At 39.0% G+C, this 21,920-nt stretch overlaps 1 protein-coding gene and 1 long non-coding RNA gene across 6 annotated transcripts in view; one reads left to right on the forward strand and one right to left on the reverse strand.

The window, feature by feature from the left end:
- The window catches only part of KIF25 (kinesin family member 25), a 40,777-nt gene that overhangs the window by 4,308 nt on the left and 14,549 nt on the right, over positions 1–21,920 (reverse strand). For 3 of the 4 annotated variants that reach the window (XR_001865672.1, XM_017745747.1, XM_017745740.1), the window contains 5 exons: positions 18,477–18,544; positions 13,427–13,501; positions 8,943–9,092; positions 7,694–7,870; positions 2,494–2,645 (listed from right to left, as the gene is read on the reverse strand). Coding sequence is in view for 3 of the 4 variants with exons in the window: in XM_017745747.1 (XP_017601236.1) it covers positions 2,494–2,645; positions 7,694–7,870; positions 8,943–9,092; positions 13,427–13,501; positions 18,477–18,544 (622 nt within the window). In the remaining variant the exon portion in view is untranslated. The remainder of the gene's footprint in view (positions 1–2,493; positions 2,646–7,693; positions 7,871–8,942; positions 9,093–13,426; positions 13,502–18,476; positions 18,545–21,920) is intronic. The other variant, XM_017745744.1, reaches the window with a different exon arrangement.
- LOC108449512 lies at positions 2–7,686 on the forward strand. Of its 2 annotated transcripts, XR_001865680.1 has the most exons (4): positions 2–1,658; positions 1,778–1,895; positions 2,812–3,027; positions 7,389–7,686. It is a non-coding gene; the product is annotated as an uncharacterized LOC108449512 (long non-coding RNA). The 2 variants fall into 2 exon arrangements; XR_001865679.1 differs by lacking the exon at positions 7,389–7,686 and having other exon boundaries at positions 2,812–6,898.

Here is a 21,920-nt window from a genome sequence, read left to right on the forward strand (position 1 = left end):
GGAAAAAAACAAGAGCTTCTCACTGACACTGATAATTCAGATGGGAAAAATAATGGGGCATCAATAGGGGATGTACAGTATCTGCTGCTTCAGGCAATTCTAACAAAAGCAATATACAAGTCAGAATCCATGCCACAGGCATGACTTTTTCTAAATTACTTTTTCTTTTTATCTAAGGTTTTACTCATCAAACTTATCGTACCAGTTGGTAACAAGTTTTGGTGTAGATTGTGTTGTATCCAATATCCCTATTGTTCACATATCCATGTGGAAAACAAGAAATGGGAGTCCAGTAAGGACTTTAAAGAGGCTTTTTTCAAATTTTTAGACTGATTGCAACCAAAGTCTAGAGTTGCAGATTTCAGATGTTTGGGAACAGTAGGCTCTGAAATCTGGTTCTATGTATTTGAAATATCACCTGCCGGTGCTCTGGGAAAAAAAAAATCTCCATCCTGCCTCTTCTATTTTGTCCTTTGCTGCTGTTCCCCTTAGACTTCCTTCAGCCCTCATATCCCGCTGCAAGATCTCCACGTGATGAGCTATCAGCCTCAATAGTATTATTCCTACTTCTTCAGGTTGGTTACCTACTAATATCCTTCCTCTTCCTTAGCAGAAGCATCTGGCTTTCTCTGTGCTGGGAAGGAAGATAAAGATTCTCTGGGAAAGCTGCTTTCACATTAGCTTAGCAGGAATATATGCAAAATGGATTTCCCAAAGCAGTTTTGTTTTTTTTCTTATGTTTTGGTTTTCATCTATCTCTTTCTTTCACTCTCTGAAAGACATGAAAGAATAAGAGGCACATATTCTGCTACAAGTCATAGAGACAGCAGACTTCCTTCAGTGCTTAAAGAGTTCTAGTTGGAATAGTAGCAAGTTTCCAACTGCAAAACTTGACTAAGGAGAAGACTGACTTGCGTTGCAGAGCTCTGTACTTCTCCAAGTAAGCTGCTGCTAAATCATGAGCCAGCTCTTCGCAGTGTAGGCAGAGCTGCTGTGTTGGTTTACACAGAATAAATGGCTTCAGGCTATAAAGTCTCAAACCAAGTGTTCTCACTCCTCTTCAGTTTTAGACAATGAAATTAAGAAACAGCTCTCCTTAAACAAGAGATAATTCTGATCAAAATGCTACCTTAATCAAACCTGGAAAAGTGCTGGCTTGTCAACCCTGGCTTAAGGTGCAGAACTCATCACAGAGTTTAGAACTTTTTATTTAGTGGCTTAGATATCTGATGATATCTTAGATATCTGATGTCAACAATGGCACCTGGCTTTTAAATCAGGATCCTTTCCTTTTAAACAAGGCAGGCTGCACTGTCACACACTGCTGCAGTGAGGTCCCAACTGCAGTGCTGCTCTGTTCCCTTACAATGCACATCTTCATCCATGTGCTGTGAGTCAAAAGCCAGAGTCTGCATTCAACAACAATTAGACATTTCTGTGGAGCTTTGCTGCCAGGCAACCGGCACAGTGGGGTGGCTGCACTTTGAAGTGGCAAAGGGAATTCTGGACTAGACAAGATGGCTGCTGTGCTAATGGTGCAAACTCTGAGTGTAGAAAAGTACCATCAGTCTAATTGACGAGAATCTGGAGCGAGTTAACATCAGGAATGCTGGAGCTGCAATTTGTGAAGTAACTGTGTCTTTTGGCAAGGCCCATAGGTAAGTGAGGGCACTGTTTGTTCTGCTTTGCTGATACAGTTGGTTTAATTTCTGATAGCAATCTAAGGTAAAAAAATGTTAAATATTTCCCACTTTCTAAAATCACATTGTTGTTGCAGAGTATGAAGGAGATGGGCCCACCACTCAAACAGAGAGCCTGAAATTATAACATGAGCAAAAGAAAACAAAGTTCCCCCCAGAGTCCCAAAAGGAAGTTGTTCCTCAACCAATAAACTGGTAAGTCTTGGTGTAGTAGTGAAAAGTAGAAATATCAATATTTCCATAGTAAATTAGACAAGTATTTTGTCCTTTCATACAGTAGCCTATTATTAACAGTTGAAAGGATTCTGAATTTGATGGACATTTTTGCAAGGCAGAGGGTAAAAAAATTTAATTCTTTCTCACCCAAAAGCATATGATGATCTCTAAAATTATGGTTAGCTTAACCACAAACTTTATACGACATGTAATTAGTAATTCTAAGTAATTTAACTACTTTGAGTACCTATCTTACCAAGATCTTTACTATCTTATACCTTATGACTTTCTGATAACATTATTTATTAGTTGCCTCATGCAATAAAACTTCAACAACTCTAAGTCAAGACATATAAAGAAAAGTGCTAAGATTTTATGAAACTGAAAGCAGCATTCAAACATGAAAATGGTCTGTTATTTAAGGAGATACGAAGAAGTTAGAAAAATGGAAAAGAACTGAGGGAATGTATCAAACATTGGAAAAAGGAAGAAAAAGCAACAGGAAGATCTCCCAGTCCACAGACTGTTTTTCTAAAAACAATTGGCTCTAGATGTATTTTAGTAACATTCTACTTACCAAAGTTATCTCCAAAGACAACTGTGGTTATGGTCAATGTCACTACCAGATGAGAACGAGAGGAATGGGCATGCACCAGTGTTGGGTGCGTGACTCTCAGCTGTAGGCCTTTATTGACTAGATGCAAAAATTCCGATGCATTTTTAACAGTCCTAAGAAGTAAAGAAACAGAAAGGATATTTAACTGACTTGAAGGAAAAATCACACAAGAAAGCTGACAACTTGAATGAGAATCTCAGCACTTCCACTTCCCTGCTCTTCTCCTTATACTACTCTCAGTTTTGAGCTGCACAAACAACTGTATTTTTACTTTTTCAGGTGGGATAAAGATGAAAATTCAAGACAAAAGCTGTGATGCAGCCTGAAAGTGCTGCAGAAGTGGCCTGCCAGCCTTGCAGGTCCAGAGGTACTGTAGCTCAGCTCTTGAGGCAATGGAAATTTCTGCATCTCCACACTTTGGAAGAAAAGACACAGGTTAAGACACTGCTGGAATCTCTGGTCTTACAGAAGTGGATTTGTCCAATTTATGCTAAGGTAGCTCATTTTCTTAGGTACAGAATTAGGCAAAACCCCCCAAAAATTCTCTGGGCCTCTGGAAGTCATATTTCACATTTGGAATTAAATCCAGAATCCCTGGAAAAAAGTTCAGTTCCACTGTTCAATGAGCACAGTGTCAGAATAGATAGACGTAAGTTTCTATAGACCATTTATCTCATATTATCTGTTTTCCTGTTAAAGGAAGTGCTGCAAATATGATCAATCAAAGGGCAAAGACCTAACGCACACAGTGAACTAAACACAGAAAATGAAATAAACTGGTTAGGTAAAGATTTTCCCTAGGTTTGCAATGTTTAAAACAAATGAGGTAAGAGTGCCTACCCTTTTCTTTCAGTATTGCCATCTTCAATAATCACTGAAGGTAGAACACCTAAATAATTGTTTTTAAGTGGGGCTATAAATGACGACTGCGTATCATAGCCTGGTCACTGAATGCTCTGTAACAGCACAACCATTAATAACTCTCATGACAGGCCTCAGGCTTGGTTCCACAATGCTGCAGTCAGCAAAAACAAGCATGTGTTTAGGCAAGGTCTTTATGACTTAGATTTGGCTGATTTCAGTAAAAGTCACACTGGGCAAAAGCTTATTTTATGCTAAGAGCCATACTTGAAGAGTTTGGAGACAGAAGAACAAAAGAAAACAAACTACACTCAACTAAAACAGTTTCCTCGAAAACCAGAGCAAGGGCATCTGAAGAACAGAAAAGCATTTGGCCACACCATATCTGTAGGCGCTGAGGAGAAGCGGCCACCTCAGCGCAGTTCCCTGTGTATCCAGGGCTGCGTGAGGTAAACAATCACTACAGACTTCCCCTATCAATCCCGAGCCACACATGCCGGCCTCCACTGTGACACCGCTGCCTCCGGCACCCACTGGGGATGTCTCCTGCTTGTCTGACCTGGTGCCAGCAGAGAACCAGTGGCTCTAGTTCCTACAGTCAAAGCCTCACACTGGGGTGATCTGACTATTGCCTCACGCATCCTGCCTTCCCAAGTCTTGAACTGCATCTTCCAGTGGCTAGTCAGCCAGGACTGGAAGGCCTGACAGGGAAGCAGCCTTGGCTAGGATGCAGCACCAGGCTGTCAGCTTTTGCAAACTGCTGCTGGGAGCTGGCAAAGGGTCAATGCTCCAAGCTGCTGCCCCATCCCTACATTTGCCAACTAAGACAGGGCTCAGGGTGTGCTGCTAGTGCTGGTCACCTACACTGGGAAGCTGCAGCTGGCTTTGAAGACAAGCAACATCCCCAACCCAGTGTGGCAACCTTGGCACAGTAGCTCCCCAGCAGGACTGACAGAAATAATATTTTCGTATAATCTCTACGACTTCATCGTGTTCTGTGTGCTGCACGTTCCAGGACCAGATTCTACAAAGAGAAGCCCTGTTGTGGTTACATTAAAAATTTGATGCTGAAAGTTCTCCAAAGTCAACCAAGCTATAAAAGAAGAAAGAGACACCTCGAGGTTTTTGTGATTCAGTAAGATGAACATGTTAGCAGGAAAGAGACTACTGTACTTTAATGGATATATGGAGAAGCCAATAAGACCCAGCAGGCCAATATATTCTAGATGAAATATTATCATAAATGAGGATGTGTTTTTATTCAAAGCATGAGCTGTTTACTTTAGATTTTGGGCAGCTGGGTGGCCTCATTCAATGGTTCCCTTACTTTGTTTGGGTTTGTTTTTTCTTATTAACCTTTCTGTGTAATTATTAATATAACTTGTTTATGAATTGGACTTTTTTCGCTGCTTGCATTGTAATTGAGATACAAGTCCATATTTTTATTTATATTTGCATTAGAATTTAGTATTAACCGACTGAGATAAGTGGCTTTTAAGAGTTTTAGTTCAAGGCGCCAGGTTCCTACGCCATAAATTAAAATTTACAGAAATAAACAGAGCAGCCATTTTATTAACTAGAAGGACTAGAAGGACACATGAAAACTCATTGCAGCTCATTTTTTTTTGTCTCTATGGCACAAGTCCTGCTGCTTCTCACCTCTCCCTTCCCCAAAACCTATGAAAAGAGATGGGTCACCCACTAGCTATGCAAAGCTCCCTTGGGAAGTGGAACAGGCACTTTTCAGGAATAAAATTATGCCAGGCCAGCATCTTAGTTACTGAAATACCATAATTAAAAACTACTTGGAGGTTCTGATGAAACAGGGAAAGTTCAACTCCCATCATGCCTACACTACATGCACCCATCTTCATTTTCTAAGTTGTGTGGCTCCTTTCCTGTCTAGTCAAAGTAAAAAATTAGCTCCTCCAAGAAAGATTCAGCACACACAGGTTACGTTCTGCTCCCAGCCTTTTCAGGAGTTTTTCATTCCCTTGACAGCAGAGCCTTAGCTAGATACTAAAAGTTGGAGTAGAGTCACAGTTGGGGAAATACAGGAATAGAGACAGAGAAACCCACCAGTCAGCATAATACAGACAGAAAGGGCAAGAGGATTCATCACTTTAAGTTCCAGTCATTTTTCATACATTCCATGTTCTTATGGAGCATGCAGACTGCAATCAAGCTTGCAGAATTTCTATGGAAATTGTATTTAACCTCAAGACCAAAGAGCAGGCATACCCTAGATACAAATGTTAATCCTTCCAAGAATATTGCAGTGCTTATTATTTCATAGAAAGAAAGAAGTTCTGTAGCTCCTACAATGAAGAAAACCACTTGACAATTTCTCTGGGCTCCCACTTTTCTATGAGCAATTAAATTGCTAGAAAGTACAAATCAATAAATGTGTATCACTAGGTAGAATAAAAGTATGTTTGCACAATCCTCCAGTACATTCTTGTATTTTTATCAAGGCTTGCTGGGAATAGCATTAAACCCAGATAAACAAACTATTGGTCAGCTTATGTGACTAAGTCCCACAGGACAAAATTATTTCCACTGAGGCTGCATTTTATTTTAATTGGCATGGGATACATTTCATATCTGACTGCTAATTCCCATTGGAAAAGTAGAGATTAGACCATGACAAGAATTATTATAGAGAAGTGAAGAAAAACATCACTTTTCTCCAGAAACATAGAAAACTCTAATGCTCTTCTAAACATTTCAATAGAGCAAGATGTTCCTTTTCATAAACATTATTTACTCAAGGAGCAGGACACTTTTTAATGTTTTTAGACATCTCGATAATGCACATGCTCCCTTCTGGAATCTGTTCTCATGCTGGGTACTCATAGAGAGATGTCCAGTTTAATTCCACTGGGTACCATCACGATTCTGGTACCACTTGTACTGCTAGTCCTATTTTTTTTTTTTTTCCTAGCTAATGCTGATTCTACTAGTGTAAGGCCTGAATAAAGGCCACAAAAATGGTGAAAGGCCTAGAGGGGAAGCCATGTGAGCAGAAGTTGAGGTCACTTGGTTTATTCAGCCTGGAGGAGACTGAGGGGAGACCTCACTGCAGCTACAACTTCCTTGTGAGGGGAAGCAGAGGCGTAGGAACCCATCTCTTCTCTTTGGTGACCTGAGGGAACAGCCTCAAGTTGTATCAGGGGAGGTTTACACTGGATATTAGGACAAGGTTCTTCACCCAGGGGGTGGCCAGATACTGGAATGTGATCCTTGGGGCTGTTCTGTGCAGGGCTATGAGTTGGACTCTACGATTTGTGAGCCCCTTCCCACTCAGGACATTCTGTGATAGCCATTACTAAAATGAAGCACCTGAAACAGATTCTCTTGTGCTAATGGATGAAATTTTATGAACACATGATTTTTAACACCTAACTACCCAGGTAAGCTTTTTATATATAACAAGAAAGCACTGTACATCTGCTTTATATGCCACACTTACATAATGCCACGAATCATTCCCATGAGTACTAGAACAAGTCTTTGTAATGCTTAGTAAGTAAAAGAAGGCATTAAAGTATAGCTGTAGCCTTAAATACCCTACCTCTTCCTACACTGTCAAATTGTGTAAACAAGGATCAAACCTGGCATGCACCGATGCTGGGAAGGTACATCTTAAAAGTGAATGGTGAGAAGCTTTGCTGCTTCTTAGGTTTTAGTTTGAAGAACCTCAATTTTCAAGACCTACAAGTTCAAATGCCAACACAACAAATCCAGCTTTAACACCTCCAGTTATGAAAACAGAATATTAAGCAATATTAAGATGAGTATTTGTATTAAAAGATCACTTAAAATCTTATTATAATTTTTTTAACTCTAACCCATAAAGGGAGAGCTAAAACCCAACAGCTGCTTAAAAATTTGCAACTGGTACATAAATTTCTATTATAATCTGTAAATTTTATAATTCAGTAAGACTGGATGGAAAGTGCTTTGTGACTGGATTATCTCTTCTTCTTCTACAGCTGACAAGATGCCCTAGATCCAGCAACAACAAAATATGCAGCAATCTTCAGGCATTCTGAGTGAAAGGCACATTATACTCCTTAAAACAGGAGTATAATGCAAAGTAATTGTACAGTTATTTCTGGGAAGTATTTTGACATTTGCAGCCAACAGCAATCTAATAGACTGAGCTAACAGAAACAGAACTGTTCTTTTACATATGGTAAGAACTCATTATTTAGAAGCAATCTGGTGCCAATAATGCAGCTTTGTGACAGCTCTTCATGGCATTAACACCAATGGTAGGAACAAGCCATGTACTTACTCATGCGTCAGCAATGGCACATCGCTCTTCCCTTCTCTGGTTGTGACAACATCACGTTTGATGCCAAATGCTTTTCCATAACTGTCTTTGGCCAGAAGATCAAAAATTTCATTATTATACACTTCTACAACAGAAACCTCAACCCAGTAACTTCCTTGGGGCTTTTCTGAAATAAGCCTGGCAAATAAAAAAAAAAAAAAGAAAAAAAATTGAAGAAAGCCCAAAAATGTTGAAGTCCAACCCCAAATGAACAATCTGTAAATAGAGATCTATTATTTAATTGTAATATAATTACAATCTGATAAAGTGTTTACTAAGTATCTGCAGCCATGGATTTGCCTCATCCATATGTTAATGTTAACTTGAAGAATCAGAATATACAGTTTATTTATACATGAAGAAGTAAATAGAATTTAATTTCCCAAACAGCTGTGCCAGCTTGTTTTTTTTCCACTAGCCTCCCACCTCATGATTTTTTTTATACCATTTCTCTGCTGGCAGTTATTGCACTCAGAACTCCGAGTATAAAATCTGGCAGAGTGCAAGCAGTGAACAGACAGAGATGGCAAACTATATCTGTAAGAAGTTATCTGTTCACAGCCTCAGAAAACCCACAAATTAAGGGCTTCTCTATTCAGGAGAGTATTCAGAGTTAGACAGTTATTCTCATACAAAATTGGTTCTTTGATTTATCTTATACCCTTCTCCAAAAGAAACAGGCTTAGCTGGAAAAACTTCTAACGGCTCTTCTACTGTAACATAGGAGCATATCAGTTCAATCCTGTATTAGGTTCAACTATAAAAATCTAAGAACTCTTAAAACAAGAACAGACTGTAGTTAAAAATTCTACTATTGTTCTTCCTTGGGACTGGCTTCTAATTTAAATCTTCTTCATGTATTCCAATTGTCAATTCTCACAAAACTTTTAGGAACTTAATAGTCTTTTGGACTCCCACAACTATGGTTAAAATATTTTCAAAAGTTTAATTAAGAGTCTGAAAGCCAGATGGACAGATAACACACAGTAAAACTGCATAATCTTATTGTCTTAGAAAATCAGATTAAGCAGGAGAAAGACTAGAAACCTGTATAAAGCCTCAAATATCAAATGGTGGTCAGAGAAGCTATAAATATTAACCATTGTGAAGCTGAAATCTATAATGATAAATACATTACAAACATTATTTCACCCTTTCTATACAGTTTAAAGTGACTGCCACTGACAGCAAACCTTTACTTCATTTTTACCTGAACACTTCTTGGGTAGCTCGGGGAATAATTCCAAGTTCTGATTCCTCTTCTATGGAGAATGCTAAGTTCCCCTCTAACTGTGGTCCCAACATTGTGTATGTCTTCCCACTTCCAGTTTGCCCATAAGCCATGATACACACATTGTACCTGAAAAACAGAAGTGCTGTAATATATTTTACCATTACCAAATGTGTCTGTTAGGTGGCAAGTCAAACTCCAAACAATTTGGGAACACAAACTTAAACAAGAAAATAAATACACTGCCCCTGATTTCTTTCTGCAGGTCTCAAAGTCTGACAGTAATTACTGTTCATAACATGACCTAAACAGATTTTATTTTTTAAGCAGAGTTGAAGGGATGCTTCTAAGAAGACGTTTAAGGGATCCTTAGCTTGGAATGACTGATGCTGTTAGACCTCCTCGCCTGCCCAACTTCCAGCTTGTGCACTACTGAGCTGCTTGTTAATCAGCTCCTGAAACACTGCAGTTTACAGCATAGCATTTTAAAGTAAACCATTGATGGGCTTGATTTGTGTTACAGTGCTGTGCTGCAAACCCCACTGCACTTGTATCTTAACAGCTGGGAACTCTTCATCTCTCATAGCCTTTTTCAGGCAGGCTCATCAGTCATAGCCTTCAGTCAGAGAAGACAGCCCCCTAAGAATAGGAGGCACAAATTTTAAACCAACAGCACCAGTTCAGAATGAGCATGCACACAACGACTACTCTGGAACAAAGGTGGCAGGAACTGCTCTGATAAGGACAAGTAGAAAATGAAAATGTACAGTGTCAGTGCAGAGGAACAGGAACCTGTGAAACATCATCTTCTGAAGCAGACAAGTAAATATGTCTAATGAACAGAACTCTGAAAAAGCCTCTTTCACTGCGCTGAAAATAATAACAGAAAAAGAATTGTTCACAGCTGTGAGCACTGTTGTGGTCTGTGCCACAGGGATCTGAACTGAGACGTATGAATCCTATTTAGAAAGTGTGTTACTAACACAATCAGATCAAAGTCAACATCTTAAGCAAAGTAAGTGGTTGGACACAGACACATCCAGCCACAGTACTGCTTTGTATGGAGGACCAACACTGTGTTGTGCAGCTGAAGTTTTGCCCCTTCTTGGCTGTGCCTGCTCTGCTGCCCCTGCCAGCACCTCGATGTTGAACACAGTACTGTGCCAGCAAAACCCTTGGAAGACATGCAGTTATGCTGATAGGACTGTCCTATCCCTGGACTATCTTGTTTGTTCGGAGATACGACATTAGCAGAACCTTCATGCACGAGGAGTGCTTCACAGTTTGCAGAAACATCTGCTCTACTAGAGAGCTGCAAGAATGGGCTTGCTCCTCTTCTGCCAGAGAATAAAATTTCACTGCCTAAACTACCTCTGCTGTGGGCAGACCTGAAAAAGCTGCTTTTGATTATCTGATGTTTTTCCTCGTATCAAAAATGTAGTTTCAATCCCATACCAGCATATTTCAATGAAGACCCCTCATCTAATTATTTTAAATGTACAGTTTCAAGTAATGAAATACTTATATGGCATTTCAGTGATTTTTTGCATATTAAACATGCCTAGAAGCAGTTATTTCAGGAGGATTATTTTGAAAACTTTCCTTGTTAGAAACAAATGTGGGCTGATAAGCCACATGGAAAATACCCGAGTACCCTTTCTGGGAATGTGAAGTCAAAGTTGCAGTCAATGAATCTATAGTAAGGTCCCTCCAGATTTTAGCATGAACTGCAGAGTATAGAACAGAAGTCTAGTCATAGATTTGATGAAGTAAAGGAGATAACTGAAAACAAAGAGCACTACAGTAAAATGAAATGTGATAGAAATTAGGGCTGTAAATCTGAAATGAGGGATTTCTTGAAATATTCACTGCTGACATAACTCAGTAGAAAAGCTCATGCTAATTTTGGTAGTTTTTAGCTAGACTAACAATGAGTAATTTTCACAGTTCCACCCCTCATGCACACCGCCTGGCCAGCCTGTACCTTACTGAGACTTCTAGCCCTATTTCAAAGTTAAACAGATCTTTGGAACCAAAAAGGGAGCCAGATGTTTGCAAGTGGTCATTTTCCTTGGGAAAAACAGAATTAGTCTTCTTAAAAGTCTCTCCTAAAGGACTTTCCTATAGTCGAGCTATTCAAATTTTCCTTAATTGCTGCTTGCTGTAAGACAGGAAGAATCCTGGACAAAATAGTTCTGACAAGATGCAGATGATATGATTAGAAGTTAAGTGGGCAGAGGATTGTAACATTGAAGACAGAGATGCAAATCAGGTATCAGTCAGTGGTAACTTCTCTGCCAAAGCCAAAACAGTGTTTCAGTCAGCCCAAATGAGCTAAAACTGGCCAAAGCAGTATCATATCTAAGTAGGTATGGGAGATAATGAATTGTTGGGGGATTCAATAGGAAGACAAGAAGCAGATTACTTTATATTTACCCATATAATAATAGTTATTTATTATAGTTTACTTCATTGGTGTTCTAGCTCCAGCATAAAGATTTCAAATAGAGAAGTCTGAAGATTTTTGACTATGATTCACCCATGTGCCCTGATATTCTTCCTTCCCCACTTTGTTTATTATTATATGTAACAGTTATATTCTTGCTTAGAAAAGTTCTCATCATCAAGCAAAAATACCAATAGTGTTGTAGCACTTCTCTCCAGAAAAGAGTGCAGGTGTTCACTCTAGCAAAGTGACCCCTAGGAGAGAACACTGTTAAAGGAAATGAAAGAAGCAGAAATTTATTCTTTAAACAAACAAGTTGGATTCTTCAACGCTGTAAAGAAAAGAAAAGTTATCTTACTCCTTGTTGGCCCTGTATGGCTCACGGTAAACTTTGAAACCTGCTATACTTTGTCTGTTTTACATATGAAACAATCTTTTCTTCCTGCATATTTATACTGAAAAATGAAACAATCCATTGAGAAAGAAAAACATAGAAAAAAATAAGGAAAAGGAGAGAACACTCCCTTCTACTCAAGCTAGAAGTTGTTACAGACCACTTTGGAACCAAGACTAAAACAATCAGGAGCAGCAAAGAGGTTCAGTGTTCAGACTAAGCATGTCTGCTTCCCATTTACAGTGGGAAGGCTGCTGTGCTCAAATGCACAGACTTGCCTTTCCTGAGAATCTGCTTCTGTTTAAACAGCACTTCTGGAAGAACAAGACAGGTCTTTTGTTTTCAATAACAGAACATTTCCTAACTGAATACAAAAATCTTAGCTTTTAGGACAGGATTCTCCCCATCTAAAAATTAGGAGTGGGAAGTACAGCAGATCAAGGTACAGATCACATAGGTCTGAAGACACTTAAGGATGTATTGAACCAAGGCAAAATTATCGTTGCAAAAGAAAAAGTAGGGAGAGAAAGCAGTAGTATAAAGACTTCTTTAAAATCCTGCAACCTAGTGGTCCCTAGATTGCTCAGCTAAAGAAACTGTAGTTACTTATCACTGGTAAACAAGAACAATGCAATCTATGACTTCCCTCAGCCAGGGAGCCCTTGGGGGCCCCTCTGTGGCATAAGGAATTCCCAATATTCACAGAATCTTTAGATACCTCTTCTAGGACGCTTTTAAGAAAAGGAACCTTGGAAACTTCAGTGCACAGGCTTCTGGGAACAAGGATTGCCACTGTTCAACTATGCCACTGTGGATGGAAAGGGACTGTCTTTTCCTCTACAGGGAGGGAAAGGTCCGTGACAGCCCTACCATATAATTAAGTGGTATTGGAACAGGGATGAAAAAGGAGCAGAAAGGAAGTTATGTATAAATCTCAGTTCAAGCCTCAAGGATTATAACAATATGCACTTCAAAGCTTCTTTGCAAGAGTAGCTTAAGTTGGCTCAGGACTTATGAAAAATCACACTTTATGAGCTTCAGTAGCTAGAAGTAACTTCATGTATTTGTTAGTGCATGTTACTGATCAGTTTTGTATTCAAACCAGAATTCAGTTTTACCCCAGTGCCTGAAGGAGCAGTAGAATGACTGAGAATGCTCAGTTCTGGTTCAACCAGGAATTGATCCCACCACCTCCTATGGCCTGTGCTGGACACAAAACCAGGACAGCCTTTTGCATTAAACACAGTGTTCACAGTGAACACACTGTTGGAAAAGATGTATCATACAATGTCTGCAAAAGTTACAAAACATAACCTACAAGAATATGAAGAAAAAGAGACAACATCCTCCATTAGAAGCATCAGTTCAACAGAAGATCAGAGGAAAAAACTGGGGTTTTCTTATTTTTACAAATTTGTCTCCTCTGCTAAATTTTGCAAACCATTTTTTCACTGTTTATACAGGGAAACAACATTTACTTGGGGCTGAGTAGAAAGAAAACAGGAAAATGGAACTGCAAAGCCACAAAACTTGACTAGATCACCACTATTAAGTGGGTTTTTTTTAACTGATAGATTTCAGTACGTTCAGCTCTAGCTTTCTTACTGCAACCTTTTAACTTACCCATCCAGGAGAGATGTTAGCAAAGGGGCCACATCTGCAAATACTGCATCTTGAGACTCTAAATCATTGTAAACTCTGAGGAACAAAGTGCAATGATTAACCAAAGAAAAAATAAAAATGTTGTCACAAGAACACAGAGTATAGAAACTGTAGGCCAGTGACATGAAACTTGGGACCTGCTGACATTTCTGTGTCAAGAGAACTGAAAATTAGAACTCCGAAGTTCTCACTACATTTTGGGAGCAGCTGTTGTTGTGTTTTGGAGCGAACAACCCATAGGTGTACACTTGTGGATTTCTGACCTCATCCTAAACCTCCTGCCTGCCTCTCTGGCCACAGAGTCCTTTTTTAGGCTGTACTGGATCCCTATTACTTTTTCCCACCTACTAGAATGTGAAATATCCCTGCTGCCTGGACCTCCTTTGTATCACGTTATAGAAGATGGTGGTCAGTCAAGTCGTACTGCCCTTTAGATGTGGGTAAAGTTCAGGGGGGAAAAAAAGAGGCATGGAGGCTGCAAACTTGCTGAGGACTTGTCTCAGAAGACTCAGTGGCAAAGCAGAAATTAGAATGCTCCTGAAGGCATGTTTAAGGATGCACTGTCAACCAAAGGTACTTCCACCCCCACCCCTGATGAACTACCTACTCTGAAATCAACACTTCTCACTCAAGGGAAGACTTTCTTTTACATAATGATGTGGAGTGCAGGCCTATTTTTAAACAGAATGGAAGACAAGTAAATTGCATGAGTTATTCCACCTCTTAGAAAAGAGCAATAACAGTTCAATACTTGGGCTAAAATGATGTCTGAAACAACTCCATATGTTTTTTGAATGCAAGGAGAAAAAAAAACAAACAACCGTTATCTTCAAAGAAATCTTTCCTCCAACCCTTTCAGGTTTGTACAACATAAAATCAAGACCTGAAAACAGGAAATCATCCGGGAGAGGAAATTCTGATCATAAAACGTGGATATCCTAACTTGTTCATTTCTTCTGCAGCACACCAAAAATGTATCCTCCCCAAGATTACAGCCTGCAGCACCCATGTTTATACAAGATGAAGAGAATCTAAAACATGAATGTCATTACCCACAGTTAAATACTTGAGGTATGAATGCTTATCTTTTGAAAAGGTTTCCTTTTCTGGTATCTTTCTGTGGTGATTTTTTTCTTTTGGTCTAGCTCTGTTTTCCAAAAGGTGATATATGTTCTTTATAGCTCACAGCAAAAGGGCTAATTAGAAACAGGAATTTTGGTAGCATAACCATTACAAAGCATAGACACTTCTCTGTGTATACAGTACACCAGCACACTTCACTCAACAGCATCCCAGAGACTGTACAGGATACTACAAGGTTAACTGAATGAAGACAAAGCGTGCTCTTCAGCATTTACTCAAACCTCTTTGTATATCTGACCATGATCTGTCTGCTATACTCTATAAACTGCACAAATAGAGTTTTTGTATTCATGCTCTCCACAAACAAGATTGTACAGAGGGATCACTGATAAATGGATACAGAATTGGAGCCAATGCACTGAATTCAGCATTTTTCCTGACAACAGCCAGAGGAAGGAGCAAGAAACAATATGGTAGCCAGAGACACAATAATTCATGTCTGTGCCTTATCCTAATCCTTAAAAGTTGTATACTGGCCTCAAAACTGAAATATGAGTTGAATCTCTGTTTCAAAAAAAATATTATTAGAATTAGCATTCAGGGTTTTTTTGCATCTTGCTGAATTCTTGGCCCGGAGCAACATCCTGTGGCAACATTTTCCACAGACTAATTGTAAGCTGCATGAAAATGTACTCTCTTTAATAAGAAACGGAGCACTTGTCTGGCTTGACAGACAAATACTGCTTGTTGCTATTCCACTGATGTGCCATCACAGTGCACTGAGAAACCAACAAATATGCAGGGATGTGGCACAGTTTGGACCAGGAAGACACAGGCACTGAATACTCTGTCCCTGCTTTGCATGCACATGAGCATATGCTTCAGTAAACTTTGCACATCAAATCTTCAAGGTCAATATAAAAGAGCAAAAGCACTTCCAAACACTCTTCTCTGCTTCATCTATCATCTGCAATTGATGAAATTTTCATTAGCACCCAGTCCTCCATCTTAACCTCCATCTGAGGTCTCTAACTCAGTATGTGTTGAAATATTTTTTCTTCACACATCAAAACATCTCAGAGCTACTACATACATTTTAAAAAAGCAAAAAGAAAAAAATACTTAGGTATTTTAAAGATTAAAACATTCACAGTTGATGACTTTTGTTGCCTAAAAAAACAAACACAACCCGGGCTAGAATCAATCAGTCTTAGCAGTTAATTTGCACAGCAAAGCAGAATCACAGAATCAATTAGCTTGGAGAAGACCTCCAGAGCCATCAAGTCCAACTTTTGACTGAACGCCACCTTGTCAACTAACCCATAGCAGTAGGTGTCACCTCCAGTCACTTCTTGAACACTTCCAGGGATGGTGACTCCACCACCTCCCTGGGCAGTCCCTTCCAGTGCTTAAGCACCCTTTCTGTGAAGAAAATCTTCCTGACGTCCAACCTGAACACAGGTTGGACACACACCTAAGCCCTAGTGCAGATGAGGCCATTTCTTCCAAGTACAGCCACAGCTGGTGTCAGTACAGCCATGTCAGGGTCAGGCTCCAGATATCAGAGCTGATCTGAGGAAAGGCACTGGCTTCCATGTTACAGTAACTACTCAAATATTTACTCAGCTTCCTAAAGGGGTTTTACTGCCACTACTTAGCTGCTGTGGTTCAAACGCTATCCATACTGAAATAAAGTGGTTTAAAGTAGTCTTGAACTAGTTTATGCTACACTGTAACCACAGCCTTGGCTGAAGCATGGACACCCACTTCATTAGCTCTCTGAAACCATGAAAGATGCTGCAAATCCAAAGAGTCTCTTTCTAAAACCCCATGTATTTTTACCAGAAGGATAGATTTGTCCCTGTGTAATGATTAATGTGAATCTCACATTGAAAATTCTGAGCTTCCTTTTTATTTTGCTAACGATTTGCCAATAAAATTATAAAAGCATAACATGCTGAAAGCTGGAATTTTCTTCCTGAGCTGAAATCAAATATTTTGACATTTATTAGTTCCATAAAATGTTGCTAAAAAAATAAACATTTTAGAGTTCATACGAACCATATGCTTTTCTGTTTATAAAAAAATAGCTGTACTGGGACACTAGAAAAACATTCCTGGAGAACTGCATTCTTTGGGGGATTTACATTTTTTAACCCTTTTCCTGATTACCAGGATCTACACCACGTTTCCAGAATCACACCACCTCTGGAGTTCTGTGTCAATACCATTAACTGTGCTGCTCTACAGAGTTGAATTCCAGCATTATTCTGTGTTTACTTCAACTGTTATGGCTGGGTTAGGTACAGCTGAAGAGTGAAAAGAATTACTTTGAGCAGCTTAAAAGACATGTGAGGGGGCCTTGTACCCTAAGAGATCTCATATGCCTCAAATCAAAGGACTCCTATAACCTACGGGATCAGTAAAGCTTTCCCAAGACCTGCATTATCTCAGGATTTTTCAGGTGATTGACGGCCTACAGGACAGTAATCCCCATTCTCCTGTGAGTAGAAAACTGCAGCACTTTAGAAGGACTCCTTGAGGAAAGGGTCAATGACTAATAATGTTTAGCAAACCTACAGGATTTTCAGCTGAACAGGCTCAGACATTAAGTTTAAACCAGGACAGATAATTCACATTGGGTATATCTGACTTTAAATCAAGTTTTGCCTTCAAGCATGGAAACATAAAATCATCCTCTTGTATTCCGTTTCCAGAGTGTTTTGGAGCATGGTTCAGAGCAGGCAGCCTCCTGAGTCATCGCAATATATAGATGCAAAGTTTGCACTAGAAAGAGGCATTGGGGTAAAATTTTGTATTTCTCTGTTTACAGAGTTCTCACTGTACTATTTAAAAGGAATGAATACTCCTTTTTTCAGAGGTCCAGGTCAGCACCTGTTTCGAAAGAACAGAAGGCACCCTTCAGCCTGACTCCCAGCAGTTTTCTGTCTCACTGACGGAAACCATCAGTGACTCTGGTGTCCCATTAAAGCCCTTATCACACATGGTGCTTTCAAAATCCGATTAGTCTCTGTGGATTTTTGAGCATCTAATATGGAAAGCAGTCATACTGTAGCCTTTCCTTTGGGGAGCACTGATTCCCATGTCACTGCTCTGCCTTGCTGCTTATGGTCAGGCTGTTGAACATCAACTCATACTAGTGCTCAGTCCAGGTCCTGCCACAGTCATGCTCTATGTCTAATGCTGAAATCATGAAATCCACCTCAATTCATAGAATCATTGAATTGTCTGGGTTTTAATGAACCTTTAAAGGTCTCCTAGTCCAATCCCCCTGCAACGAGCTGGGACATCAACTAGATCAGGTTACTCAGAGTCCCATCCCACCTGACCTCAGATGTTTCCAGGAAGCTGATATCTAGTCCCTCTCTGGGAAACCTATTCCAGTGTTTCACCACATTCATAGTGAAAATATTCTTCCTTATATCTAGTCTCAGTTGACCCTCTTTCAGTTTAAAACCATTACCTCTGTTCCTATTGCAACAGGCCCTACTAAAAAGTTTGGCCCCATTTTCTAATGAGCTCGCTTTAAGTACTCAAAGGTAGACAACACTTCCTTACCTTTAAAACATTCTGCTACCTTGCAACATGTTGTGAGGATCACAACAGCTACTCAGATTGTTAAACGAGTCATGTAAGTCTCTATACAGGTTTAAACTTAGCCATATCAGTAGTCTTTGCTGAGAGGGAAAACTGATATCTATTGCCTGAAATGGATTATTCTGTCCTGGGAAGAATATAATTATCACACTAAAAAAACCTCAAGAATTCTCCCCCCCACCTCCACCACTCAAAAAACCCAACCAAAAAGAGCATTACCCTCTAGCTAATGCCTACTAAAAAAATTAGTCTTCACTATACAAATCCTCCAGCAATTCAGATTTCCAGATTGCTACACAGGACTACCCACCTCTCAAACTGGAATGTCTTGTTTACTGAGGCATGACCAGGACGGCTACATTTGACAAGGACAGTTTCCTAAGAGAAAAAAGCAAATTACTGACTGTTAGTATCACAGGCACAGACAGAAAAGCAAATATGCATCAATTCTGTATCAGGAGACAGCTTTAAGGATCAGGAAGCCCAAGGCCCTTCTCCAGCAGTCGCCAATACACAAGGCTTTAGAGCCTGTAGAATGCAGTGAACTTGCAAAACCATAAGAAAGGCTCTCAAAACCCATTCAAGTTATTAAACAACAACCAACACAAAACATGCACTTAAGTTCAAGAGAAAGATCCAAACCCTTACCTGAACTTTCTTTGTACCTAGAAAGTCATAAGCAAGTAAACACAAGCTCCCCAGCTGCCACCACTGGCACAAAAAAATTGCAAAGAAGAATTCTTTTTTTAATTGTTGGGAAAATTTTCACTGTAAAAGTGCACTGAAAAGTGCCTTTTCAGATTGATTTCATACATAGCTATGTCTAGAACTAAGCAGATGTGCATTTCATTAAATAACATGCTAGTCCACAACTAAGAGAAAGAGCTGCACCACCACAATCCATAGAATTCCATGAGTTTTGAGTAGAATTTACTTTCCAGATGAGTTATATGATAACTTTGTAAGTCTGACAAATATGTAAGCAGCTCTCTAAACTATTACCAGAGTACAATCACAGCAGTCTGACGTGGATTCTGTAGCAAATTCTGTGCTCTTCTGCTCCTCATGGCAAATGTTGGTTAATTGCCGAGAAAAGCAAAGAAAAAAGATGGGGGGAGGGCTCAACAATTTGGGTGGAAGCTCTCCAGCACACAAAATACTTCATCAATTCAAGGAGATTTTCTAGCTTACTAACCTGTGGTTACATTACTGCATTTGATGGGAGTGCTGAAACTCCTAATGTGCTTCCAACAAGTAGCCTTGGAGTGCTGAACTAGCGGCCTTCAAATAAGTATTGCCACAGACTAAAGTTATAAAGAGCTGAGCAAATAATAATCACATATCAGTATGTCCAGCATGCAAAAGGCTAATAAACATCAAATTTCTTCCTTTGAGTTTACGAGTACTTCTACTTCTGGAGAAAAGAAATGTATCATTATCAAACTAATGATGACAAAACACTTACTCTACAGAATGAAAACTATGTTACCCACCCCAGTACTGGCAAATTTAGCTGAGAACAGATGTCAGTACAAGCCTGCTACAAAATGGCCTGACACAAAATTCTAATAGGATTGGTAATCAACAGGTTCTGGGGCAAGGGAAAAGGAAAAAAACTGAAAAGGATAGAGAATGATGGAACACATTTCTGATTCAGATATCAAATTTAGTTGTAAACCAGCTTTCTCTAAGGTGAGAAACGAGACAGAAAAACCTCTATTTGCATAACATAGAAACAAAAGAATTGACTGTTAATAGGCAGAAGTTTCACATAAGCATTTGTAATGACCACGTCCAGTCTGGTTTTGAATATCTCTAATATTTGGAGAGCCAAACCCTCTCTTGGCAACCTGTGCAGTGTTTGACTACCCTCACAGCTTCTTCTCATGTTTAGGCTGTATTTCAGATCGCACTCATTCCCCCTTGGGCTGTCATCACCAGGAAGAGTCTGTGCATTCAGTACCTCCTCACCTGCTCATTTTCTCTGATACTGACAATACCAGCACTGCTCAGTGTCCTAATCTGTGTGGAGTGGTTCAACCTGATGTGTGGCGTGTACTCACTCTCCACAGTTATTGCACAACAAACTTCAGAAGAAAGACTCACACAGAGGTTAATGTTATATTGAGGAGCTGAGCATGCACAGGACAGCAAAAAGAAAACTTCAAAAATCTCCAAGTAACTCAAAAACTGAAAGGAAATACTTTTCCATACATCTAGTAAAACTTTAAGCCTTCTTTAGACTTAAAATCAGAATAATGATTTTCTAGACAAGATGAGCAAGATCAGAAAAGAGATCATGTGTCTTAAGAATGATATGAATCTCTAAACAAACAAAAGAAAAAACACTCAAAGACTAAATGGAAGTCATGTTGTCTCCATGGATCTGGTTCTCAAATGTGCTGCTTTCTAACACAATCATGGCAAATAACTGCCTGGTTATGTTACACACAAAGTATTTTCAGGAAAAAAATCTTGAGAGACAGTCATGATCTAAAAAGCAAAACAAATAAACTCAGCACCTTTACCACAGACAGTCTTCCTTCACCTTGATCTAAAATTTCCTTTAAATCATTGTCTGGGAAATGGTTGTTTTCAGAAATATAATCTTTGACTGTGTTGCAACTAAAAGCTCAATAACAAGTCAAGCCCCATATTTTAATCTGAAAATTGCACATTTATCATAGCCACAAGCATAACAGCTTCAGTTGTTAATAGCAAAATAAATAGGCAATAAACATTTTTTTTTCCTTTACTTTTGTAAGATTAGTCTAAATTGAGTGTTTCTTGTAAGAAGGATTCTTGCAACAATATTTTTTTCTTAAAGAAAGATAAATTCATATTAAGAATCTAATATAAAGACTTCAGGTATTTGACCAAAACTGGAAAGTATTTTAACTAAATAAATGTCAAGGCAAACCAATAAAACATTTGAAGCCTATGTTGTGTTTTCCAATACCAGGAAGTTAATATTTTGCAAATTTCATTTCTCAATCAAGCCTGTGCTTATATTTATATTCCTGAAATATTTCATATGATTAGCATATTGAAGGTCACTCTTTCATACAAAGTAAAATTCATAAATTGGCATAAACAAGCAGACAAGCCTTGCCTGTAAACATATAGATACTGTAATACATCAGATATCTATATGAAATAATCCAAAACCCAAATATTGGCAAATTTCATCCTTGTGCAATAAAATTTAACAGGTCAGAAATGGTTGTAGCATTTTATAGTACAACAAATGTGTCAGGATATCCAGAATACAATGTCTACCATTACAGATCCCTGTTTTTTATCTCCTGACATATTTACTCTTTCTTCATCTCTTCATGTGCTCCATTAGTTACCTAATTGCACATATATATATAGAGATAGATATGGATATATATAATTATCCACATTATGAAAGTGATATCTGCCTAATGAAACTATAATCTGGGAGATTTAAATGCATAACATACTTCCAGTCACTTCAGCAATATTTTAAGCACTACACTATAAAAGAGAATTTGGCTCATCACCATGTAAGTAACAGTGAGCAGCCAACTAAGAACTATGGGAGCTAAGAAAATTAAAACCCAAGTTAATACTTTGACCTTAGCTCACACTACTGTGCCTTTTTAAATTTTATATCTTGGTAATGGCCTCAATTAATGCTGGAACGTCATTTGGATTTGCAGCCTCAATGACCATGCCTGCTCCGATGGATCTAAGCCAGGATACTTTAACATGCTTGACTGCAGCACCA

The sequence above is a fragment of the Corvus brachyrhynchos genome, unplaced genomic scaffold (genome assembly GCF_000691975.1).
Source record: "Corvus brachyrhynchos isolate BGI_N302 unplaced genomic scaffold, ASM69197v1 scaffold70, whole genome shotgun sequence".
Lineage (NCBI taxonomy): Eukaryota > Metazoa > Chordata > Aves > Passeriformes > Corvidae > Corvus > Corvus brachyrhynchos.